The sequence below is a fragment of the Mus caroli genome, chromosome 11, assembly GCF_900094665.2.
Source record: "Mus caroli chromosome 11, CAROLI_EIJ_v1.1, whole genome shotgun sequence".
NCBI lineage: Eukaryota > Metazoa > Chordata > Mammalia > Rodentia > Muridae > Mus > Mus caroli.
The window spans coordinates 46,583,524-46,607,018 of NC_034580.1; the positions used below are offsets into that span (position 1 = coordinate 46,583,524).

The 23,495-nt window shown below is 40.8% G+C and overlaps 1 protein-coding gene across 2 annotated transcripts in view; it reads right to left on the reverse strand.

The window, feature by feature from the left end:
* Positions 1 to 3,167: 3,167 nt before the first annotated feature.
* Sec24a (SEC24 homolog A, COPII coat complex component) overlaps positions 3,168 to 23,495 on the reverse strand; it is a 65,805-nt gene continuing 45,477 nt past the window's right edge. For both annotated transcript variants that reach the window (XM_021175567.2, XM_021175566.2), the window contains exons 15-23: positions 22,971 to 23,129; positions 21,462 to 21,635; positions 18,690 to 18,800; positions 16,894 to 17,069; positions 14,696 to 14,833; positions 11,577 to 11,681; positions 11,233 to 11,325; positions 7,140 to 7,243; positions 3,168 to 6,136 (exon numbers count right to left, since the gene is read on the reverse strand). In XM_021175567.2, coding sequence (XP_021031226.1) covers positions 6,022 to 6,136; positions 7,140 to 7,243; positions 11,233 to 11,325; positions 11,577 to 11,681; positions 14,696 to 14,833; positions 16,894 to 17,069; positions 18,690 to 18,800; positions 21,462 to 21,635; positions 22,971 to 23,129 — 1,175 coding nt within the window. In that variant the 3' untranslated portion in view covers positions 3,168 to 6,021. The remainder of the gene's footprint in view (positions 6,137 to 7,139; positions 7,244 to 11,232; positions 11,326 to 11,576; positions 11,682 to 14,695; positions 14,834 to 16,893; positions 17,070 to 18,689; positions 18,801 to 21,461; positions 21,636 to 22,970; positions 23,130 to 23,495) is intronic.

Sequence of the window (23,495 nt, forward strand, 5' to 3'; positions counted from 1 at the left end):
TGGAGGTTGCAGCACCGGGCGCTTGTGTCCGGATGGTGTTGGCCGTATGCGTGGGCGGAAATGCGTAATGGGAGGGTGGTTTAGGGCGCAAATCACTGGTGTTAGGTGCTGTTAATCATCAAGGACTCTGCTCTTGCAAGTGTATGTCTGCTTTGTTCACAGGTTTTCCTTATGTGTTTATTATAATGAGACTTATCTAGCGTTGGCGTCATGTATTCCTTCTCCCCTTAAACGGACATTTAGAAGCTACTTTGGCTAAAAATTATTGACTTCTCTCTGGGGCCACAGAGTGACTAAAGATGAAGTTTCTGCTTTCGTTTTGTGTTTGCTAGAAACATAAACAAAGCGAAGTAGCTCTACAAGGCACGTTCTATTTGTAAAAAGGGTGTTTCAGGATCAAAATCATGGTGTCTTTTCCCCAGTGGCTGGGGTCCGACCTTCATGCTTGGCTAGTTCTGAAAGAATAAGCTTAGAGGAATGGGGTTAAAGGTCTGTATTCCAGGCAGCAAGGAGGGAGAAAGGATGCATGCGGTTTATAAACAAAACTTTACTAGGTGGAGAAGTGTCTTAGTCAGGGTTTCTATTCCTGCACAAACATCATGACCAAGAAGCAAGTTGGGGAGGAAAGCTTACTCTTCCACACTGCTGTTCATCACCAAAGGAAGTGAGGACTGGAACTCAAACAGGTCAGGAAGCAGGAGTTGATGCAGAGGCCATGGAGGGATGTTCTTTACTGGCTTGCTCAGCCTGTTCTCTTATAGAACCAAGACTACCAGCCCAGNTACAGTTGGATCTCATGGAGGCATTTCCTCAACTGAAGCTCCTTTCTCTGTGATAACTCCAGCTGTGTCAAGTTGACACAAAACTAGCCAGTACAAGAAGATTTTTGTTTGTTTTAGTGAAGCAGCTTTCTTTTATTAGGGGTGGTGGAGAAAATTTATGGAATATTGGCCAATGGCAGACTACCTACCTACCTTTGATAGATAAACAACAAAACTGATTTCTTACATCTCCTTTGCTTTGGTCAGATACGTGCCCACTTGTACATAAGCAGCATGTTTATCCATCCATTTCATCTCCCTTCAAAGTTGAAGGCACAAAAAAGTCATTGTCCTAAATCTCTGGTCACCTTAATAGGGATGGGAGTTAGGAAGAAAGGGAATAAAAGTGTCTCCTACAATAAGTCTCCAGTTATCATTTGAGCCATAGAAATAAGAACATGTTTGTTTTGTGTAGCAGCTCACAAATTTCCATTACTGAGGCTGACTGCTTTCCTGACTTCCAATTAAGGAAACTGTCTGTGTGTGCATATTTATATGTCATGTTTGTGTGTTAGAACACTTTTTGGCTTTGTATACATGTGTAGTGGCCAGAAGTTAAAGTTGTGTGTCAACCTTATCACCCTTTGCTTTGCTTTTTGAGACAGTCTCCCGAGTAGCCCTGACTGACTTTAAATGCCTAGCTTGAGGATCTTAAAGAAAGTTCTAAAAATAAGTGTGTTTGAGATGCTCAGAAATAAGTGGATTATATGCACTAAAAACACATTGAGCTGAGTGGTGGTGGTACATGCCTTTAATCCCAGCACTTGAGGCAGACACAGTTGGATTTTGAGTTCAAGGCCACCTGACCTACAGAGTGAGTTCCAGAATAGCCAGGGCTACAGAGAGAAACCATCTTGAAAAAACAAAACAACATCAACAAAAATATTGAGCAAAATAAAACATGAATTAAAAACATAAGGCTATTAAAATCAATCTTGGAAATAGAAAATATATGGCCATACAAGTATAAAATCAAGAATAAAGTCCAGTTTAGGCAAAGACAAGAATTAAAGAAAACAGTGCTAAGTATGGTGGCTCATACCTTAAATCCCAGCACTCAGAAGGGAGAGGCAGGTGAGTCTCTGTGAGTTCAAAGCTAGCCTGGTCTACAAAGTGAGTTCCAGGCTAGCCAAGGCTAAATAGTAAGACCCTGTCTTTCTTCTTCTTCTTCTTCTTCTTCTTTTTTTTTTTTTTAAACTTTTATGTGAGTACACCTTTGCTGTCTTCAGACACATCAGATCCCATTACAGATGGTTGTGAGCCACCATTGCTGGGAATTGAACTCAGGACCTTTGGAAGAACAGTCAGTATTCTTAACTGCTAAGCCATCTCTCCAGCCCAAGACCCTGTCTTAAAACAACAACAAGAGAAGAGAAAAGAAAAGGGTTGTAATAGAAATTCTGAGGGTAAAAGGGTTTGAGAGAGAAGCAAATACATGTTGGGTTTTGTGGCAGAGGCTTGGAATCCCAGCACTCGGGTGGCAGAGGCATGAGTTTGAGGTCTGCCTGGACTACATAAGTGAATTGTAAACCAGTCATTGTTGCATAGAGCTATCTTGCTACTAGTGGTTGGGACTATCTAAAAATAAGGGGTCACACAATTTTTAAAAGTAGTAAGATAGCTTCATTCAGAACAAAGCAGTAGCACCGGTTAGAAAAGAATATGCTGTCAGGCTGGACAAGGGGGTGTGCACTGCCCAATCCAAGTGGAGGTCAGGTTGCTTATCTATTCCTGTGCTTGCTTGCCTCAACCATAGCTCTCAAAACAAGAAATTCCCCAAAACAGGAAAACTACTTGGAAAGAAGATGGCTAGGAACTTCCAGAATTAGAGAACAAGGATCTTCTAATTAGAGTATCACCTGAAGAAAAAGCAAGGTAAACAATAAGCCCAGAGAAATAACACTGTAGAGTATTAAGGACAAAAACCACCAAAGGCTAGGAGACAATCCTCAAATGAACAATACTTGGGCCTATAGTCATTTTTTAAGGCACCAACATTCAGAAAGCCATCCTGTCCAATCTGGAATTCAAACCTAGCTACCCTTGTGGAGCATCAAGCATTCAGTGTAAGGCTGAGAATATGGCTCACAGGGTAGAATGTTTGCCTAGCTCAAGTGAAGCCCCTTATGTACTTTTTCAGTACTGTATAAGTTAAGGTGCAGTGGGACACTCTTGTAATTCTAGTACTTAGGAGGTAAAGGCAGGAGGATCAGATCACAGTTCTGTCCTTGGCTACATAGTCAGTGTGCAGCTAGATGAGGCTATAGGAGAGCTATCCCCAAAACAAACCCATGTAGAGGCAGGCAGGCCACCAATCTATACTATCTTCAATAACTAGCACTTTCATAAGTTCTTTTGATTAACTTTATTGAATAGCCAAATTTATAAGTTAGCACAGATCAAACATTGTTTGCATGGGTTACAAATGACTTTTTTTTTAAAAAACAGGAATAAAACAGTGAAAATTACAATCTGTAAAAAGGAAGACCAATCCTGTGTCAACATCTCAGGGGAGCAAGACTGAGCACAATACACTGGAGGGCAACATATACTTTTGATTTGAGAACAAGGACTTAATGTTACAATATCATACACACTACTTTACAAAATTAAAATTTCTATGTAACAATTGTGTTTATAATAGTTAAAACTGTGAAATCACATTTGGTGGTCCCCTAGATAATAGCTGTTATGCATCTTTGATTAGAAGAAGTAAATCTTTTATTCTAATTATTGCAAAACAGTCTATTAGACTCAGTACATTACATTAAATTAAAATATATGCAAGCTAAAATAAATGTTACTGCTTAAGTGAATATTAGTATGTCAGACTTACAGGAACATTATTTTAAAAATTCTAGATTTAGAAAAATAGAGTACTTTTTATGGTAGAACTGCATGCTCAGATTTATATATCAAGATTGCCCTTGTCTGTTACTTTAGTAGTTGTAGATCTGTAGAAAATTCAAGGATCTTTCATAATTTACAACTACAATAAAAAAAATATGGCATAGTGTAAATATTAGTTGTTTTACATCAGAAAGTAATACAGGATGGTAGGACGGGTAGTGTCTTACTGCAAAAAAAAAAAAAAAGTCAAAACTGAAAAACATTCAATATAGCAAAAAAATAATCATATCAATATTCCACAACGGTTCATTCTCTTGTGTGGAGAACGAAGTTGAGAACCCTAATAGTTATGTTTTTATGACTGTTATAAAATTACTCTGGATTGCACATAATATAATATCTAAAATAAAATTTAAAAGTAAATTTGTGAAATATACTAACCAAGCAGGTGCTAATAAGGGTCAGACTTACTCCGGGAAGGCACAAGGAAGGTTTCCCTAGGAGTACATTTCCCTCTGGAAGATTCCTTACTATGATGAAAGAATCTAAAAATACTAACATTTAAAATCCCATTAAAAAGAAAACTTTAGTTCATTTAAAGGAACATTGTATATAATGGCTGTTTCTTAAAAAGAGGGGAAATAATATACACTTAATTGGTTCTAGTTTGAAAACTGCTTCTCAATAAATGAAGCAGTTAAAAAAAAAAAAACAACCCTCAATTGAATGTACTATATGTACACTGAAACAAAAATTTTCAATTGTCTTTTTGAGACAAGTCTAGCTGGTCTGGCACTTGCTATGTAGCCCAGGCTAGCAATCTCCTGCTTTAGCCTCTCAAATACCAGCATTAGGGTCCCGTGCCACCATCATGTGTGGCTTGGAATTAAAAAGAAAAGGGACTCTAACACTGTCACTCTCACAAAGCACAGGTGTCCGGAAGCAGCTGGCACTCGGTAGCTGTCTGTACACTCCAGGGGCCTGCTGCTTCCCTTCCCAGGAGTTACAGTCAGCCCGTGTGGGTGTAAACCTGGAAGTTACTATTACATTGGTGATGGCGTGAGACGGAGATTGTAAACACATTTCTAATCTATGAAAACAAAAACCAAAAAGATCTCTGAGTATTACACACAAATATTACTAAAGAAGTTCATACAAGATGATGAACCTGTGAAAACTGAGGCAAACTCTTAAAGACACATCATAGCACTTTAAATACACATGGATAATTTACCTATTTGTAAACAAAAGCCATCCGATAGTTTGACTGTAATAGTTCTCTAACTGAATCAAAACAAGCAGTCTTTAGAGCATGATAACAAATCAAGTTTCTTTTATAACTTTAAAATGATGGATTTGTACAATCTTAGTATCCACCAACTCAAACAGCAGCATTCATACCTTAAAAGGTTTTAATATCCCAGAATACATGAGCGGCTTCCAATTTAATCCTTAAACTCCTTAGAGATAACGCTGATGCATTCTAAGATTGCATTTAGGGAACCTTTAACTGCTTGTAATACTTTATCAATCACAGCAGAAATGGACCAAACAAAAACCCACTCAGCGAATCAACAGAACCAGCTCCTATTATCATTGCCAGTCCTGATATATTTATGAAGACAGCTCAAATTTTATTCACGGCAGAATAAAACAGCAGAAAACCACCTAATTAGTTTTCACCTCAAATTAAAGTGACTTTGTTCAAGTAGAGAAAATACTGACAGATGTTAAAGCTTCACAATTTACTTTATATTCTTCCCAAGCAAGACCAGAGCTAGTGTACTCCAATTTAGTTAACATGATCCTTTTCCTTCCCTAGAAAATGAAGGGGGTGTGTGTGGCAAAAACAGATATGTAAAGGGGATGGATTCCAGCTTTTCTACAGTCTACTGACTTTTGGATTTTCCAATTTAAAAAAGATCATTATTGATAGATTTGAAACGTCCCTAAAACACTTAGTCTTGTGACGTTTTTAAATGTAGCAGCCAAAAACTCATAAAAATAAAAAAAATGAGAAATAGAAATGCAGAACACAGAAGTCTTTATTTTATAAAATGTTCTTTGCCTCTGCAATATTGTCTCATCTCAATCCATAACAACTCAAACATAGTTGGCAGCAAAGGAAAAAAAAGGTTTCCAATTGTATAGACATCTATTTGATTTGAAAAATACAGTATTTTGGAGTTGCACATCTGACTCTCGGCTGTGGTCCTTTATTTGCTATAGTTAGTTGAAATCACAGTGAAACATCTTAATCATCATCACATTTGTTCACAATCTTAAGGAGGAAAGAAAGGTACTGCATCCTCAGGAACTCCACCAGCGACTCCTCAGCAGCCCGGTCTCGTCACTTGTTCACTTGCTGCTGTATGTGCAGAAGGAATTCATAATATGACAGTGCAGACTCTGTTCTGTCTTCTACCAAGTTCTGAAGGAAGGCTGCTTTCATAAGACTCTCCTCCCTTAGAGATAAAAGGTAGCAATGATTATGTGTGTTGGATGCAGTAGAATAAACCTCAGATTCTTTTCATAGGCTACTGATGTACTATGATAATTAAGATAATTCTGATCATATAATCAGCTATGTCTAGGGGCTGGAAAGATGGCTCAGTGGTTTAAAGGACTGGCTGCTCTTATAGAGGACCTAGACCATTAGACTCATTTGGTTTCCAACACCTAAATAGTGGCTCACAACTGTCTCTAAGTCCGGTTCCTAGGGGATTCAGCACCCTCTTCTGACTTCCAAGGGCACCAAGTATACATATGGAGTATATACATACATGTAGGCAAAACACACACTCACAGAACAATTGAAAAGAAGTATATTTTATCTTTCCATATTCTTTTTATTTGTTTGAGACAGTGTCTCATGTAGCTCAGGGTGGCTTTGAACTCAGAATTCTGAGGATGAACTTAAACTGATCCTCCTGTCTCCACCTTTGGAGTGCTGGGATCACAAGCATGTGTCACCATGCACTGTTTTATATCATGCGTAGGATTGAATCTAGGATGTGCTACACGGACACTACCAATTGTTGGGCAATGGTGGTATTCTATACCTTTAAACGCAGCTCTTGGAGGCAGAAGCAGGCAGATCTCTATGAGTTCAAGGCCAGCCTAGTCTATAGAGCTAGTTCCAAGATAGAGAAATCTTGCCTCAAAAAGAAAATTATACCAACTAATCTACTTTGCCAGACCTTTCTATGTTCTTTTAAAAGGTTTACTTATAAATTTGGTCATATAAAATTAGTTCTTGTAAGACCAGACATTGACACATTAAAAGTCTGACTTACCCTTTAATTCTAGCACTTGGAAGGCAGAGGCAGGGAGATCTCAGTAAATTGGAGGTCAGCATGTTCTATAAAGTGAGTTCCAGGACAGCCAGGGCTATTATACAGAAAAATCTTATCTTGAAAAACAGAAAACAAAAAACCAAACCCTACAAAACAACAACTATTGACTTACCTGATTACATAGAGTACTGGGAAGAACGGCCTCTGCTCTCTAAGCCATGAGATGAAGGCTGCTATTCTGGCAGATTCGGGTGTATCAAGTTCTGGAAGATCTGTCTATTAAATAAAACTCCAATTAGCTCTGTTATCTACCTACCTTGCAGTCTGCACCCTTTAGATTTATGACTCAAAATCAGTTGATTTTGTTGGACCAGAGTTTATATTAGGCTTGAAAGTAATTCTGTTTCTGTTGTAAATACTCAGGACTGCCATTGCTACACTTAAGTTCCAGTAAGATCATAAATACAAAACAGGTGGCAGGCTCTTGGGCCTGGTCAGCACAGTCTTGATTTTAGTCAGTACAGTCTTGATCTAGTCAGCACAGTCTTGATCTAGTTAGCACAGTCTTGATCTAGTTAGCACAGTCTTGATCTGGTCAGCACAGTCTTGATCTAGTTAGTACAGTCTTGATCTAGTTAGCACTGTATTGACCTAGGAAAACCTTCCAGCTCTTCACTTCATAATGAAATTTAGAATCAGCCAACTCATCAAGGTGGTTATTACAAATACAACACTTTCTGATTTCACGACTTAAATGCCTATTCATCTAGTCTAGTAGTTTTGCTCAAGGACTGAAAGCTTATATCCTCTATATAACTTTGACATCGAAGTCTTTCTACATATATGAATCCTGAAGACTGGAGATGACTCAGTGGGTAAAGGCACTTGATACAAAGCCTGGTGACTTGAGTTTGATCTCTGGGACCCACTTAGTAGAAAGAATCAATCCCCAAAAGTTGTCCTCTGACCTCACTTGACCCTTGATATGTATACCCCAAACTTCAATGAAGAAATAGATATAATAAAAATTTTAAAATAAATACTTAAGTCCTTTAATTATTGCCAGGAGTGCAGCACAGAACCCGATTGGAATATAAAGTGATAAATATGTTTTCCAAAGCTGGACACATACTAGCTAGCAGTAGGTACTGAAAAAAATAAGGCAATTTTAACAATTTAAAATTATCCAAATGTAGGTTGGAGAGATGGCTCATCAGTTAAGAGCATTGGCTGCTCTTCCAGAGATCCTGAGTTCAATTCCCAGCAACCACATGGTGGCTCGCAACCATCTGTAATGAGATCTGATGTCCTCTTCTGGCACGCAGATATACATGCAGACACAGCACTCAAATGATGCTTGCCTAGAGTGTGCAAGGCTTTGGCTTCAATAATCCTTGCTAAAAAAGGGGGTTGGGAGAAAGACAAAGACACTCACACACAGATACTAATGTCATGTGCAGCAATACAAGTTTTTAATTTTATTTTTTGGTCATTAACTAAATTCAATGCTTTCTCCTTCAAAGACAATATTATTACACACACACACACACACACACACACACACACACACACACACACTGTAGCTGTTCTCAAACACACCAGAAGAGGGCATCAGATCCCATTACAGATGGTTGTGAGCCACCATGTGGTTGCTGGGAATTGAACTCAGGACCTCTGGAAGAGCAGTCAGTNNTCTTAACNGCTGAGCCATCTCTCCAGCCCAACAATATTTTAACTCTTAAAAGCTTTATCACTGGGCTGAAGAAATGGTTTGTGGGTCAGTAAGTAGTTAAGAGCACACACTGTTCTTCCAGAAAACAAGAGTTTGATTTCTAGCACTTACATGGTGGTAAACAGCTGTCTGTAACTCCAGTTTCAAAGGACTGATAACTTTTTCTCACCCCTTTGGGCATCAGGGCACACACAAGGCACACAGACACCCATGCAGGCAAAACAGCTATATACATATAAACACAAAATACATTCAAATTTTTATTGTAGTATGTATGTCTATGCGCATGAAATGCACATTTTGGACACATGTCAGAGAAAAACTCTGGAGCTGCTTCTCCCTCTCAGCTTACCTGGGTTTTGGGGATCAGACTCAGAGAAGGTCACAGCAACTAATTGTGGCTGGACCGGAACACACAGAGATCCTCCTGATTCTGCCTCCTGAGTGCTACCATGTATAGCTGAGAATTACCATTTTAAACACTTTGGAAAGGTGATTGTGGTGGTCTGAATAGGTTTGGCCCCCATACACTCATGTGTTTGAGTGTCTGGCCCATGGGGATGGTACTATTAGGAGGTATAGCTTTGTGGAAGAAAGGGTATCAATGTGTGTGTTGGGAGCAGGGCAGGGGGAAGAGGTTTGAGGTCTCCCAGGTTAAGCTCTGCCCATCGTGGAAAAACAGCCTCCTCTTTGCTACCTTCAGAAGATACTCCTTGCTGCCTGCAGATCAAGATGTAGAACTCTCAGTTCCTTCTCCAGTATCATGTTTGCCTGTGTGCCACCATTCTCCCTGCCATGATAAAGGACTAAAACTCTGAAAGTGTTAGCCAAACCCAACTCATGTTTTCCTTTAAAAGAGTTGCAATAAAACTCTTAAGACACTGATTCATGTCTGTGAGCTCAGCACTTTGGAGGCTCAGGTAAAAGAAATGCTGTAAGATTGAGACCAGCCTGGTCTACATCATGGGTTCCAGGTAAGCCAGGGCTATATAGTAAAACCCTGGCTAAAAAGAATTGATCCTCTTCCCCCCCCCCCAAAAAAAAAAAAAAACCAGTGTCATTCTCAGCTAGGTACAGTACTGTAAATCTATATATAATCTTAGCAACTGAAAGGTTGGGGTGAGGAAACTGCCGTAATTTTGGGGTCAACATGGATTACAGAGTAAGACCTATCTTGGGGAACCTCTTTGTGCACTGTTTAAAGGTTGTTTTTCTTTTTTTTTTTTTTCTCCCTTGTTTTTCTAGATAGGGTTTCTCTGTGTAGCCCTGGCTGTCCTGGAACTCACTCTGTAGAGCAGGCTGGCCTCGAACTCAGAAATCAGCCTGCCTCTGCCTCCCGAGTGCTGGGATTAAGGGCGTGCACCAACACGCCCGGTGGCGTCATTATTTTTATGGATTAACCACCTACACATAGACCTCCACCACCTCCTAATGGGTTTCATAAAGAGCTGAGGCAGGAGAGGAAAGGCAGGACTTCCTGGTAGAGGTAGGAACTGTGGTTCCTACCAAACTTTGAAAAAATTCAGAGGTGAGAGATTCGTCATCGTGACACAGAGGGGGAAGGAGTAAGTGCCAGGACTAACTGACTGACTGACTAAGGGGCCACGTGGCAGAGGTGGAATAGAATAGTCGGGATAATTTAAGTTAGACGAGCTATCTGGGAGGTAGCCAGCTAAGGCCTAAGCTTAATAAACACTAAGTCTCTGTGTGGTTACTCAGGAGCTGGCAGGGCAGAGACAGTCTGGTGATACTATTTCCAAACCACCCTACAGATGAAATGCACACAAAACTGCGAAGAGGCTGCGGACGGCTCAGATTTAGGAGCATGTGCACCTCTTACGGAGGACCTGGGTCCCCTATCACCCACATGGTACTCACGACCATCTAGAAGTCCAGTTCCGTGGATCCACACCCTGTTCTAAACTTCACAGGAACCAGGCATGCATGTGATATACATATCTACATGCAAGCAAAACATTCATACACATGAAATAAAACAAAAATAACCCCAAGGCTAACCAAAAATATCATTTGAAGACAAAATGAGCCAGGTATAGGGACAGAGGCAAGAGACAAGAGGCAGAGACAAGTAGATCTCTGTCAGTTTGAGGCCAACCTGGTCTACATAGTGAGTTCTAGGCCAGCCAGAGCTACATGGTGACCAATGTAAAAATACAAAACAAAACAAAGAAATACAAAAACAAAACCCAAAACCACAACAAACGAGACAAGATGAGCCTGGCATAGTGGTATGTGGCTATAGTCCTATCTAATAGAGACTCTGAGGCATAAGGAACCCTCTGCGTTCTTGAGACATAGACAAACCTGAACACCATAGCAAGAGCCTGCCTGTAAACACACCCAAACTAAACCATAAAATGAGCACTTGTAGTCAGTAGAGATAGTATCTATAAAGATACTTACTTTGGGAGAAATTTGGAGTCTTAAGTCCTGATCTGAAAATAGGGTTCATGTTTGTATCATATTTGAAATGTCCTTTAAATAGTTTACGACCACTAACATAAAAGCTTACCATTGTCTGTGGAATTGATGCATAGTTTTGAACTCCCAGAACTTGGCTGAGAAAATTTTGTGAACAATTTCTTCCAACCCAAAGCATCAGTAACTGCAAACACAAATACACTGTTTTGAGAGACAGCCTAATAGTGAGTCTGATACTTTTATCATTGGTTATGCTTTAAAAAGTCAAAGGATGAGCATGCTTAGTGAGACTGTACAGAGAACTACGAAACACTGTGAAATGGGAGACAGCAGGGAGGATGGTCAGCACTAATGTATAAAGAAAGGCAGCTGAAGCCAACCATTAAGGAGGCTCAGCAGCACACTGAGCTCATAAGACTGAGATAATCCACTCACTGAGCCTGCATCCATGAGGAACGCTCCATCTCTGCTCAACTTCTCCACCGAGAGCTGAAGAATGGGGGGCTGAGGTATGGTTCTGTCATTGATGTTGAGAGCTCCCTGAAGGAGGCAAAGAATGAAGTTTTTAGATACAGGTTAGATACAGGTTAACATGTACTCACAGAGTCTAATTAGGCAGATCATCCCAGGGATCTGCTGCCTCTGAAAATTTCGAGTGATAAAATGACAGGTGGCTGCCATGCCTGCCTTGTTTTTCATGTGGGTTCTGAACTCTGGTCCTCATGCTTCCACAATAAACATTTTATTCCTAGCCTCAGTACTTTTTTGGAAAAAGAGTCTGCCATAGCTCAGGCTGGCCTCAAACTTTTTATGTAGCTGAAGCTGATCTTGAACTCCAGATTGTTCTGCCTTCTCCTCTAAGTGCTGAAATTACTGGCCTGGGGTACCACGCTCAGCTCTCTAGAGCCAGGGTTAAGTAACTAACACAATGAAATGAATTGACTTACAAGAGTTTGGATCTTAAATAGGCAAGTCAGTTATGCATAATAAACATGGAATATTATGTATATTAAACAAAGCCACCATGAGTCTAATAATTGAAATTAAATTCTAATCATATTTATTTCTTAGTTGTATAGCTAGAAGTTAATGGCAGGTGTTTTCTGTCACTTGCCACCTTATTCTTTGAGACAAGCTCTCAATGAACCTGGAGTTTGTTGACTCAGTTACCTGGCTGGCCAGCAGGTCCCTGGGCTTCCCCAGTGCTGGGCTTACAGATCCATGGTGTCATATTCTGGGGAACTAACTCAGGTCCTCATGCTTGTGCAGCAAAGCACTTTACCCACAAATCATCGCTCCAGCCCATTCCCATCTTTAGTTTTTTGAGACCAGATCTTTAGGTACAGGCTGGTTGCCAGCTTCCTGTGTAGCTAAAGATAACTCTGAATTTCTTTTCTGATCCTCCTGCCTCCGTGTTCCAAGAGTTGACAATGTAGGTATGAACCACCATGCTAGGTTAATGCCAGGGTGGAGAGTGGACCCACCAACTGGGCTGTTACAGTCTTTAAAGAGAGGGTCTCCTTAGCCAGGCATGCCTGGAACTCCCTTTATAGCTGGCTGGGGCTGGCCTTGAACTCCTGACCCATCTTGCAAGTGCTAGGATTATCCGTGCCACCAAGCTTGACTTTGGTTTTAAAAATTAAATTGAAAAATATAATATATAGTGAACAAATAAAGTGACATTAATGAAATTCAACTAATAATGGATTAATCAAGTCTCTCTCCTTTTTTCTTTCCTCCTCCTCTTCTTCCTCTTCTTCCTTTTGTTGCTCCTCTTCTTCCTCCTCCTTTTCTTCTTCCTCTTCCTCCTCTTCTTAGAGTTTTTGAATTTTGTTTCTGAGGCAGGGACTGATTTCAAACTCATGAGCTCAAGTGATCCTCTTGTTTTAGCTAAAGTTGTTTGAACTATAGGAATAAGCCATTTAGGTATAGCCCAGGAAACTACAAAGTTAAACATTAGGAACGACTGGTAAGAGCCTTCTGTGCTGGCTATCTTATGTCCACTTGGCACCAGCTAGAGTCACCTGAGAAGAGAAAACTTTAACTGAGAAAATGCCCCCACCAGATTGGCATTTCCCTCAATTAGTGAGTGATGTGAGAAGAGCCCGTTGTGGGCAGTGCCTGGGGGTAGGATATTTCCTGTCAATTACATTAAAATATTAGTGCAGCAGGAAGCTTGTGATTGGACAGGGAAAAGGGAGGCAGAACAAAGAGTTGCAGGGACAAAGAGCAGATCCTGATCCCACGTGGGTTTAGATAGCCACAGGTGGTAATAAACATCATAAAGGGATAGAATAATTGAGATAACTTGTTTGATCTAGGTGGGCAGCTTGTATCATTATCATTTGGCCCTGAAATTATTGTGTAGGCATCTTGTGAATTGAGAATTTATTGATATATAATAAATAAATCTTTTTTTTAAATTTTTTTAAAAGATTTATTTATTTGTTATATGTAAGTACACTGTAGCTGTCCTCAGACACTCCAGAAGAGGGCGCCAGATCTCGTTACGGATGGTTGTGAGCCACCATGTGGTTGCTGGGATTTGAACTCTGGACCTTCGGAAGAGCAGTCGGGTGCTCTTACCCACTGAGCCATCTCACCAGCCCCATAAATAAATCTTTAAAAGTCAGATATATGTAAGTACACTGTAGCTGTCTTCAGACACTTTTTCTTCTCTCTCCAGCCCTGCTTGCTCTGGCCCAGATTTATTTCTTTATTATATATAAGTACGCTGTAGCTATCTTCAGACACACCAGAAGAGGGCATCAGATTTCATTACAGATGATTGTGAGCCATCATGTGGTTACTGGGACTCAAACTGGGGAGCTTCGGAAGAGCAGTCAGTGCTCTTAACTTCTGAGCCATCTCTCCAGCCCTCTAAATCTGACTTGTTAATTATAAGCTTCTAGAGTTTTGTTTCTACTGGGTTGCTGGGTGTTGAGGTGCTGACTGCTGGGTGGATGGTCGTTGCGTTGTGTTACGTTCCGTTGCGTTGCGTTACGTGTGGCTGGCATGGCAGCCAAGGGAAGGGAACACAGGAGCTCTGGTCCTGCTGGAGAGTTGGCAGGCAGAGAGTAGCTGGATGAAGTGCAGGAGCTTGGTGATTCTTTTTAAATATTTCCCGCAACAGTGCCCCCTATGGTCTGGTGGTGTTGGCTGTGTAAGAAGCCTGACTGAGTAAGCCGTAGAGAAGCCTGTACACAGCACCCTCCATGGCTTTTCCTCAGCTGCTTCTCTGATGATGAACTCTATGCTAACAGAAGCCTTTCCGCCAAGGTGACTTTGGTCATGGTGTTTCCTCACAACAATAGACACTCTGAGACACCTTGTATAGTATATCTCTATCTTTAAATCTCAAATTAGAAAAAAAGAGAGTATGTCTTAGAAAACTTAAAGTTAATATTTTCAGGAATGTCCCTAAATATCAAAGTTTCTGTACATTTACCTAGGAAAAAACAAACAAGGATTTAGGTAACAAACTCATTCTGTACAGAATATAATTAGGCTTCACATTTTTCAGAAGAAGCCACAGAACAGGGAGTTGGTCTTACCTCATCTGAGAGGTTGTCAACTCTATACAAGCTGGGATGTGTTGTGAGCATGAGGTGAACCAATGGCTGGTTTTTCACTTGACACATGGCAAAAATTCGTTCATCTAGACGTACACTTGTCCCAGTCTGGAAAGATTTCTATAATAAAACAACACCCCGCCTCCCAACATTAGAAAAAGACAGAGTTTTGTAAATGTCAATTGCTAAAAGATTATCATTAGACAGAATTAGCAATTTATCATAAATTATTTTATCTTTGAAGAAGTCATTACCCTGTAGCCTCATCTGGAAGTCTCAACTAGTCAATACCTGAGCACTGCTAAGTCACCCGATCTCCCTGGAGTCTGTTTCCTCACTGCTAGGCTAGGCCTAACTGCAGTGACTGTGATGGAGCTGAGAAGCCTGGGAAGGATGGTACCCTGGCGACAAGATAAAGGTACACATGGCATAGCAAAAAGACAAGTGTGCCACGTCTGCTGGACGGTAATTGTTTCTTCCACAACGGGAGACATTAAAACTCAAGACAATACAGTAGATCCCACAGCCTCTGAAGCAGGGTGGTACCACACTTGAGGACAGTGGCACGGCAGAGCTGAGGCTGGGACAGTTTTACTGCTGTAGTAGCTGCACTCAGGCTGGCAGAGCGGTGAGGTGAGGGCTAGTGTCTCAGTTGGTGGAGAGGAATACAAGAGGCAGAGAACAATGAATATTCACAGACTGAATGTGACTAGAACGCCTTTTCCAGGCAGGTTCAGGTAAACTGAACCAGGCTAGCCTCAAACTCAGAAATCCTCCTGCCTCTGCCTCCTAAGTGCTGGGATTAAGGGTGTGCACCACCACTGCCCGGCAATCACTGTATTTTATAGGTGAAATAATGCACTTACATCTTTTTCATTTACTGTTATTACATACTAGGTGCTGTGATTAAATAACGAATAAAAAAAGACAAAAACCTTCCCAGCACTTGGGAGGCAGAGGCAGGTAGATTTCTGAGTTCGAAGCCAGCCTGGGTCTACAAAGTGAGTTCCAGGACAGCCAGGGTTACACAGAGAAACCCTGTCTCAAAAAACCAAAACCAAAACCAAAAAAAAGACAAAACTTTTGTATTCATGGTTTACTTCCTGAAAAGGAGAAATAAAGGTGAATGTAAAAATACACTCAAGATGTAGAGGTGGGTGGATCTCTGTGAGTTCAAGATCAGCCTGGTCTACAAAGTGAGTTCTACAATGAGGCTACACGGTAAGACCTTGTCTCAACAACAAAAAGGAAAAATAATAAATCAGCAAACTGTGCTCAGTGATAACTGACATAGAAAAATTGTAGGAGGCAAGAGGAACGAAGGTGTCGCAGTGCTGCATGATGGGAAGGGATGACAGCGCTGTATGTCTAACAGCGAGTGTCTGTGTGTGTGTGTGTGGAGGGGTGGGGAGGGCGGGAGGGGAAGATATCAAGGAAGGCAGACCATTAAAAAAGGCTTTTTGTTTGTTTTTTCGAGACAGGGTTTCTCTCTATAGCCCTGGCTGTCCTGGAACTCACTCTGTAGACCAGGCTGGCCTCGAACTCAGATATTCGCCTGCCTCTGCCTCCCGAGTGCTGGGATTAAAGGTGTGCGCCACCACACCCAGCTAAAAAAGGCTTTCAAGAGAAGATCTTGGATTGTTAAATGATAAAACTTAAATACTTAGGTAATTTCTGTGACTTAAGTAAATAAGTTAGAACTGGGCTGGCAAGATGACTCAGCAGAAAGAGGCATTTGTGACCCCATACACATGCTGTGGCACGCACACACCACTCCCCACACACAGCCCCACTGTGCCCTGAGCAGTACCTCTCCATCCCTCACACTCCCGGTGTCTAAAGGCTGTCACATGGCTCTGAGTCTGTGTGTTCGCTTTTAAGCTTCCAGTGTGCATGAGAACATGCAGCAGGTGCGTTCAGAGCAACACTACAACTTTCAGGTCTTTCTTTGGTTATCATTTAAATTTGCAGTCATATCACTGAACTGTTGGTGAGTGAGGCACTTACATTAAATTAGTTATTCATAAATGTCTTTGGCTATAAATCCCTCTAATGCTCCTGTGAGAGACAGGGTTCCCAGTCTCAGAACATTTAGCTGGTCTAAAGCTACTTATACAATATTTAAAAGTTCAATAAAAAGCTTTTCAACATTCTTAGTGTGCCAGCCTGAGTTTTCTTACCTGTTTTAGGAGAGCCAACACAAAAAGTGGGAAAAGCCTCAAGGAGAAAGGAACCATGAGGCCTGGCTGCTGGCCACTCAGGACTGAAGAGCGGTAGGCTGAGAGAGAGTCGATGACAGCATTCACCAGGGCATCCCGGGCATCACTCAGGCTGGCAGTCACCGACCTGTCAACAGCTAGTGAGGTGAGGGCAGGACAAAAAGAGAGACAGGATATAGGCTTGGTGATTCATCTAGAAAGAACAGAAGAGATCATTCATTCACGCACGCACACACGCACGCACACACACACACATGCACACACGCACACACTCAAGAGGATAGCTTGGGGGAATTGGTTCTCTTTCCATTATGTAAATTCAGGGGTTGAACTCAGGTAGTCAGCATGTTGGCAAATAACACCTTTAACCTGTCAAGTTATCTTCCTGGCCCAATTAAAAACAATTTTTTTTTTTTTTTGAGATAGGGTTTCTCTGAGTAACAGCTCTAGCTGTCCAGGATCAGGCTGGCATTAAATTCTCAGAGATCTGCCTGCCTCTGCCCACAAGGTGCCCAGACATCCAGAGGCCCAGTGAAGTGTTTTTCAGAGCAGACTTAAGCAAGGTTATGAATGAACACATCTGTTCCTAAAAACTGTTAAATAAGCTGATCTTGAGATCAGGACAGAATAACGGCCCAAACCATATTTTGGCTATTTTGTGTTATGTATTTATATGAGGCAGTTTTTTCAGCATTGATGATAATAAAGATATAATAGATCAACTCCAAGAAATGGTGAAAATACCCCACAACTTAGAAAGCAAGCAGTTCAGCCACAAGTTTTTATGTAAAAATAAAATAAGCACAGTGATCTCATTAATAGCAATTTGCTTTTATATTTACTAAATGGAAAAACCATAAATATACAAAGTCATAAAGTTTATGATTCATTATCAATAACTGTCTGATTTGTATACCTGTATACCTGGGCTGCATAAAATACTTTTGGGTGCACAGGGTCAGTTGTTAAGGGTGCAGCTGTTTAGGAAGCCATCTTTCACATGTTGTTATTCATGTCAGAGCATTAGCAACAGCTCCAGCAAGTGCTCACACTACACAGTGTATGAGAGTTGGTTACGTGAGGGGCTGAGACGTGGCATCGCAGTTAGGAGCACTGCTGCTGTTGCAAAGGACTTGGGTTTAGTTCCCAACACGGACATGGCAGCTTACAACCATCCTTAACTGTAGTTCTAGGGGTTCCATGTCCTCTTCTGGCCTCCTCAGGCACCAGGCACACAAATATGCACAGATAAACATATAGGCAAAACACCCATAAACATAAAATAGAAATAATTTTAAAATATATTTCTATTCTTTTATATTTATAATCTTTAAGAAGAACTTTCAGAAGAAAATATTGGATATATTTTTTTAAAGATGGTTATTTAAGTCCAATGTAGACAAATAAACATAGGAAATCACTTAATGGTGGCTTAGTCAGTGAGGGTAGGTGGGAGCACTAATTGGGCATGACATCCTTTGGGATGATAAAAATGTTCTAAAATTAGACTGTGATGATGGCTGTACAGCCCTGTAAACTTATACAATTAAAAAGGGTGAAATCCCTCTAATATGCGATTATGCCTCCATAAAGTGCAAGCAAACACAGGCACGTGAGCTCAGCGGACCTTTCTGTTGAAACAGACCAAAGCACTCTACGTCAAAACCTCTAAGGTACCAACTTCAGGTAGAACAAAAATATATGGATGTGTTAGGTGGTATGGTATGGAAAATATCTAAAGCAATAACAATTCTTACCCATATTGGCTAATAACCCTGAAATTGCTTGCACATCAGCTCCAAGAAAGACTTCATTCAGGGTAGAAACTACCGGCAAACACAAAGTATGGACACGGATTCTTCTTTCACCTTTGTGAGGAAACATAATAGCTATTTTTTAAAAGAGGTTATGTTAAAGTCACTTCTTTTTTCTTTTCCTTTAAAAAATATTTATCAGACAATCACTTTGCTTATTTATTACTATTTGTGCACAAAGATGAGAGGATAATGTCTACAGAGTTGGCTCTGTCACCATGTGCACTCCAGGCTCAGGCTTGGTGACAGGCACCTTCAGCTGCTGAACACCCTGCCAGTCCTGAAAAGTGTTTCTTTTTTAACTTAGAACCAAGAAGGTCATAGAGAAAGCAAATGCCCAAGAGTATCAGAAAAAATGTTCAGGTTTTATATTTTAACTGTGAAACTCTTCTTGTTCAGGTTATTTTTAATAGACAGGAGAAATTGTAGTTGACACCCGATAAGGTCCTAGTTTTTCCTCTCTCCTGCTGACCAGGATCAAGATAAGAGCCCAGGCAGCCTCCAACTCATAATCCTACATCCTCAGCTACCTGAGTGCTGAGATCAGAGAACCACACAACTAAGTCTAGGCCTAACTAATCTGCCTTTAAAAAAGATTTTAGACCAGGCGTAGCGATGCATGCCTTTAATCCGAAACTCAGGAGGCAGAGGTAGGCAGATCCCGAGATGACCCTGGTCTACAAAGAGTCCAGGCCAGTCAGGACTATTACACAGAGAAACCCTGTTTCAAAACCCTATACCGCCCTAGAAAAAAAGATTTATTTATTTTTATTTTGAGTATTTTGCCTGCACCTATGTCTATGTACCATGTTTGTGCTTGGTGCCAGAGAAATGGGATACCTTGGAACTAGAGTTAGAGATGGTTGTGAGCGGAGCTAGGAAACAAACCTGGGGCCTCTGGATGAAGAATCAAATTCCTTTAAGTGCTGAGTACGTCTCCAACACCAGTTTTATTTATTTATATATATATATATATATATATATATATATATATATATATATATATTTTTTTTTTAGACTTATTTATTTTTTGTGTATGAATATTTTATCTGCATGTATATATGTATATCATGTATGTGACTGGTGTCCTCAGAGATAGGAAGAGGGCAATGGATCTCTTGGAAATGGGAGTTATGGGTGGTTGAGAGCTGCCGTGTGGGTATTGGGAACTGAACCAAACTAGGGTCTACAAGAGCAGCAAGTACTTTAAACTGCTGAGCTATCTTATCTCTCCAGCCCTCAATTTTATATATACTTATTTGATTGGTTTTTGTTTTTGTTTTGAGGGAGGGTCTCACTAGGTAGCTATAGTTTTCCTGGAACTCATTACATAGACTAGACTGGTTCAAACTCATAGGGATCTGCCTGCCTCCCAAGTAGTGGGTCTGAAGGTTGTGCCACCGTGCCTGGCTTATATTTTTTAATAGAAGAATTTAAAAAAAAATTAGTATCTTACTACCTTTTCTTTGGTAATCATAGCAGCAATCTATGGATAAAACCAATATGAAAGCCTTTGGGTTTGGCTGCAGACACTTAGGGAATGACTAGATCTTTGATAGCCCAGCTCCAGGTATCTTGTTCTCCTGTAACTGTTTCTCACCACGACTGGATTGTTAGCATTTGCTTCTATGTCCATTCATAAAGAGGTATGGATCTTGCTCTTAATGGTCTCAGAATCTTTTTGCATTCATCATTAGCATTTTCAAAGCTAAAGATTCAATTAAGAGCATTGGGGACTGTCCTGGCAGTCAGCTCAGCAGCCAGCCTCTGTCATGTGTATAGTTTTGGAAGCTGCAGTCCTGTGCTTCCTGTATGCTCAGGTAATACTGATTCCTTCTCAGGTCTCTAATGGGGTTGAAGACTAAACAATTAGTCTCACAATTAAATTTAAGTTGTTTAACATTTAAAGAAGTGTTTTAGCCGGGCATGGTGGTTTAATCCCAGCACTTGGGAGGCAGAGGCCAGCCTGGTCTACAAAGTGAGTTCCAGGAGAGCCAAGGCTACACAGAGAAACACTGTCTCGAAAAAAAAAAAAAAAAAAAGAAGTGTTTTAAGTCTAAGACAATTTTTTTTTTAACAATACAAATTAGGATAAAAATTGATTTAAATCCAGTACTCTGAACTCACCAGGATAGGATAGATAATAAAATACTTTCTTCTGCATTGCTGAATACAAACAAAACTGGAATTTTGAATGTAACTCTTACTTAATACTTTTCATAATTATTCCTACTGTATGTTGTTTATTATTACTAAAAGAGAACCTTTTTATTTAGGCAAAAAAGGAGAATTTTTGAGGTAAGGTATGTTGCTATGTATTGTAATGCTAAATACTAGTCCTGGTTGTACCCAGGGCTGAGGAAATTCTCATGTAGACCCAAGTGATGCTATGTCACCTTACCGCTCCAAGTTAGCCCCAGCTGGTGAGTAAGGATGCCCACAGCCCACAGCTGGGCAGGAGAGAGGTAGGTGGGGTCTCAGTACCAGGGCTACACATCTGTTGAGAGGCTAGGTCTCAGCTGGGTGCAGTGGTGCATGCCTTTAATCTCAGGACTTGGGAGGCACAGGCAGGTGAATTTCTATGGGTCTGAGGCTAGCCCGGTTGATACAGTTAGTTCCAGGCCAGCCAGAGCAGAGCATAGAAATTCCGTATCAAGAAACTCAAGAGGGTAGGTGTCATGTTTTTTGTGATAATAAATGCAAACAAACCATTACCTTTACTTGATGTATATAAGAGTGCTGACTGGAAGGAAACTAGCTGAGTGTCAGTGAGACTCTCTTCTACTGACATCTGGACCGCATACCCAGCATCTGGGTTGACATTGGGAAGAGACAGTAAGTCTGTAGAACGGACGAAGAAGTTCCCATGGAAGGTATGAATGGAAAGACCTAGAATAGAAAATTACCACCATGACTGTTATGTGCTTACTTATGGCTACTTCATCCTACTCCTTTTATCAGAGAGTAAACAGCTTGGAGAAGACAGAGCACTCAGCGATGCTGAGGGGCAAATGGGCATCTCTTAAGAAATAGTGAGAAACAGAAATCTTTTTGGAGGACACTGGCTGTATATACCAGCATTTTATTTTATCTTTAAAAGCTTATCATTGTTACATATATTCACTTCATTTGAGGGGAGAGGGACACCTGTGCACACAATGCACACACATGTGGAGGTCAGAGGAGTTTGTCCTCTCCTTCTGTCATGTGGGTCCCAGGGATTGAACTCAGGTTATCAAGTATGGCAGCTAATCCTTTGCCGGCTGAGCTGTCTCTCTGAGACCAGCATTTTGATTTCATACTTAGTACACACACATACGCATGAACACACGCATGTGCACATGTATGGCACACCCAGGCATTTTCTTTGGAGATTTGGCCCCCTTTTTAAAAAGCTGAAATAACCAACATAGCATAAAATGTACCATTTTAATGTACACAGTTCAGTAGTTATAAATGTATTCATAATATTCCTTATTTTTTTTTTATTTATTTTTTTTTTTGGTTTTTCGAGACAGGGTTTCTCTGTGTAGCCCTGGCTGTCCTGGCACTCACTTTGTAGACCAGGCTGGCCTCGAACTCAGAAATCCGCCTGCCTCTGCCTCCCGAGTGCTGGGATTAAAGGCATGCGCCACCACGCCCGGCTAATATTCCTTATTTTTAAAGATTGTTATTATTTTAAATTCTGTACAAGTGTGTGCCTGTGTGTGGGTTTGTGCGCATGAGTGCAGGACCTACAGAGGGCAGGGGCATCGATGCCTTGGAGCTGGAGTTACAGGGTGGTTGTGAGCCACAGTGTGGATGCTGGGAACATAACTTAGATCATCTGCAAGAGTAGTCTGTGCTCTGAACTGCAGAGACACTTCTCTAGCCCTAATATTTCCTATTTAAATAGTTTTCCCCCTTTAATTGCATAGTGTATAATTTCACATTCTTTTTTAAAAAATATATTTATTTATTTCATTTATATGAGTATACTATAGCTGTCTTCAGACACACCAGGAGAGGGTATCAGATCCCATTATAGATGGTTTGAGCCACCATGTGGTTGCTGGGAATTGAACTCAGGATCTCTGGAAGAGCAGTCTGTGCTCTTAACCCCTGAGTCATCTTTCCAGCCCATAATTTCACATTCTAAAACTCAATGTATCTCTGCAGGGTAAATCCTGTAAGATAAATATTTTTTATCATGTACCCTCTATGAGGGAAAAAAACTGTTCCCACCTTTGGTGCACCGGATCCTCATGACTGCCTCAAATCCAATCTTCCGAGTGAGGTACCTGTGTAGTTCCTTCTGTAGTTTCTGTACTTGCACTGGGTTGTGCTGGTGATGGTACGAGGGATAGTAATACACACTACCCGCTGAGTACCGAGAGATGCAGCCTGGAAGAGAACACACTCCTTTTAGACACCCCTTTATTCACTCGTGCGTGGGACTACAGTATACATTTACTTTCAATTTTATTATTTTAAATTAGATGCATGTGTATGTTGGGTCTGTACACATGAGTACAGGTACCTACAGAGGCCAGAGGCATCAAGTTCCCGGGAGCTGGAGTTATAGGCGGCTAGGAGTCATAATGTGGGCAACATAATTTGGGTTATATTGTGTACACACACACACACACACACACACACACACCCCTCAGCCTCTCAATACACTCCTCTAAAATAATAACTACTAATACTTCCCATCAAAGTAACTGTTCACATTCCTCTCTAACGTCTCAAAGTACCACCAAAAAGAAT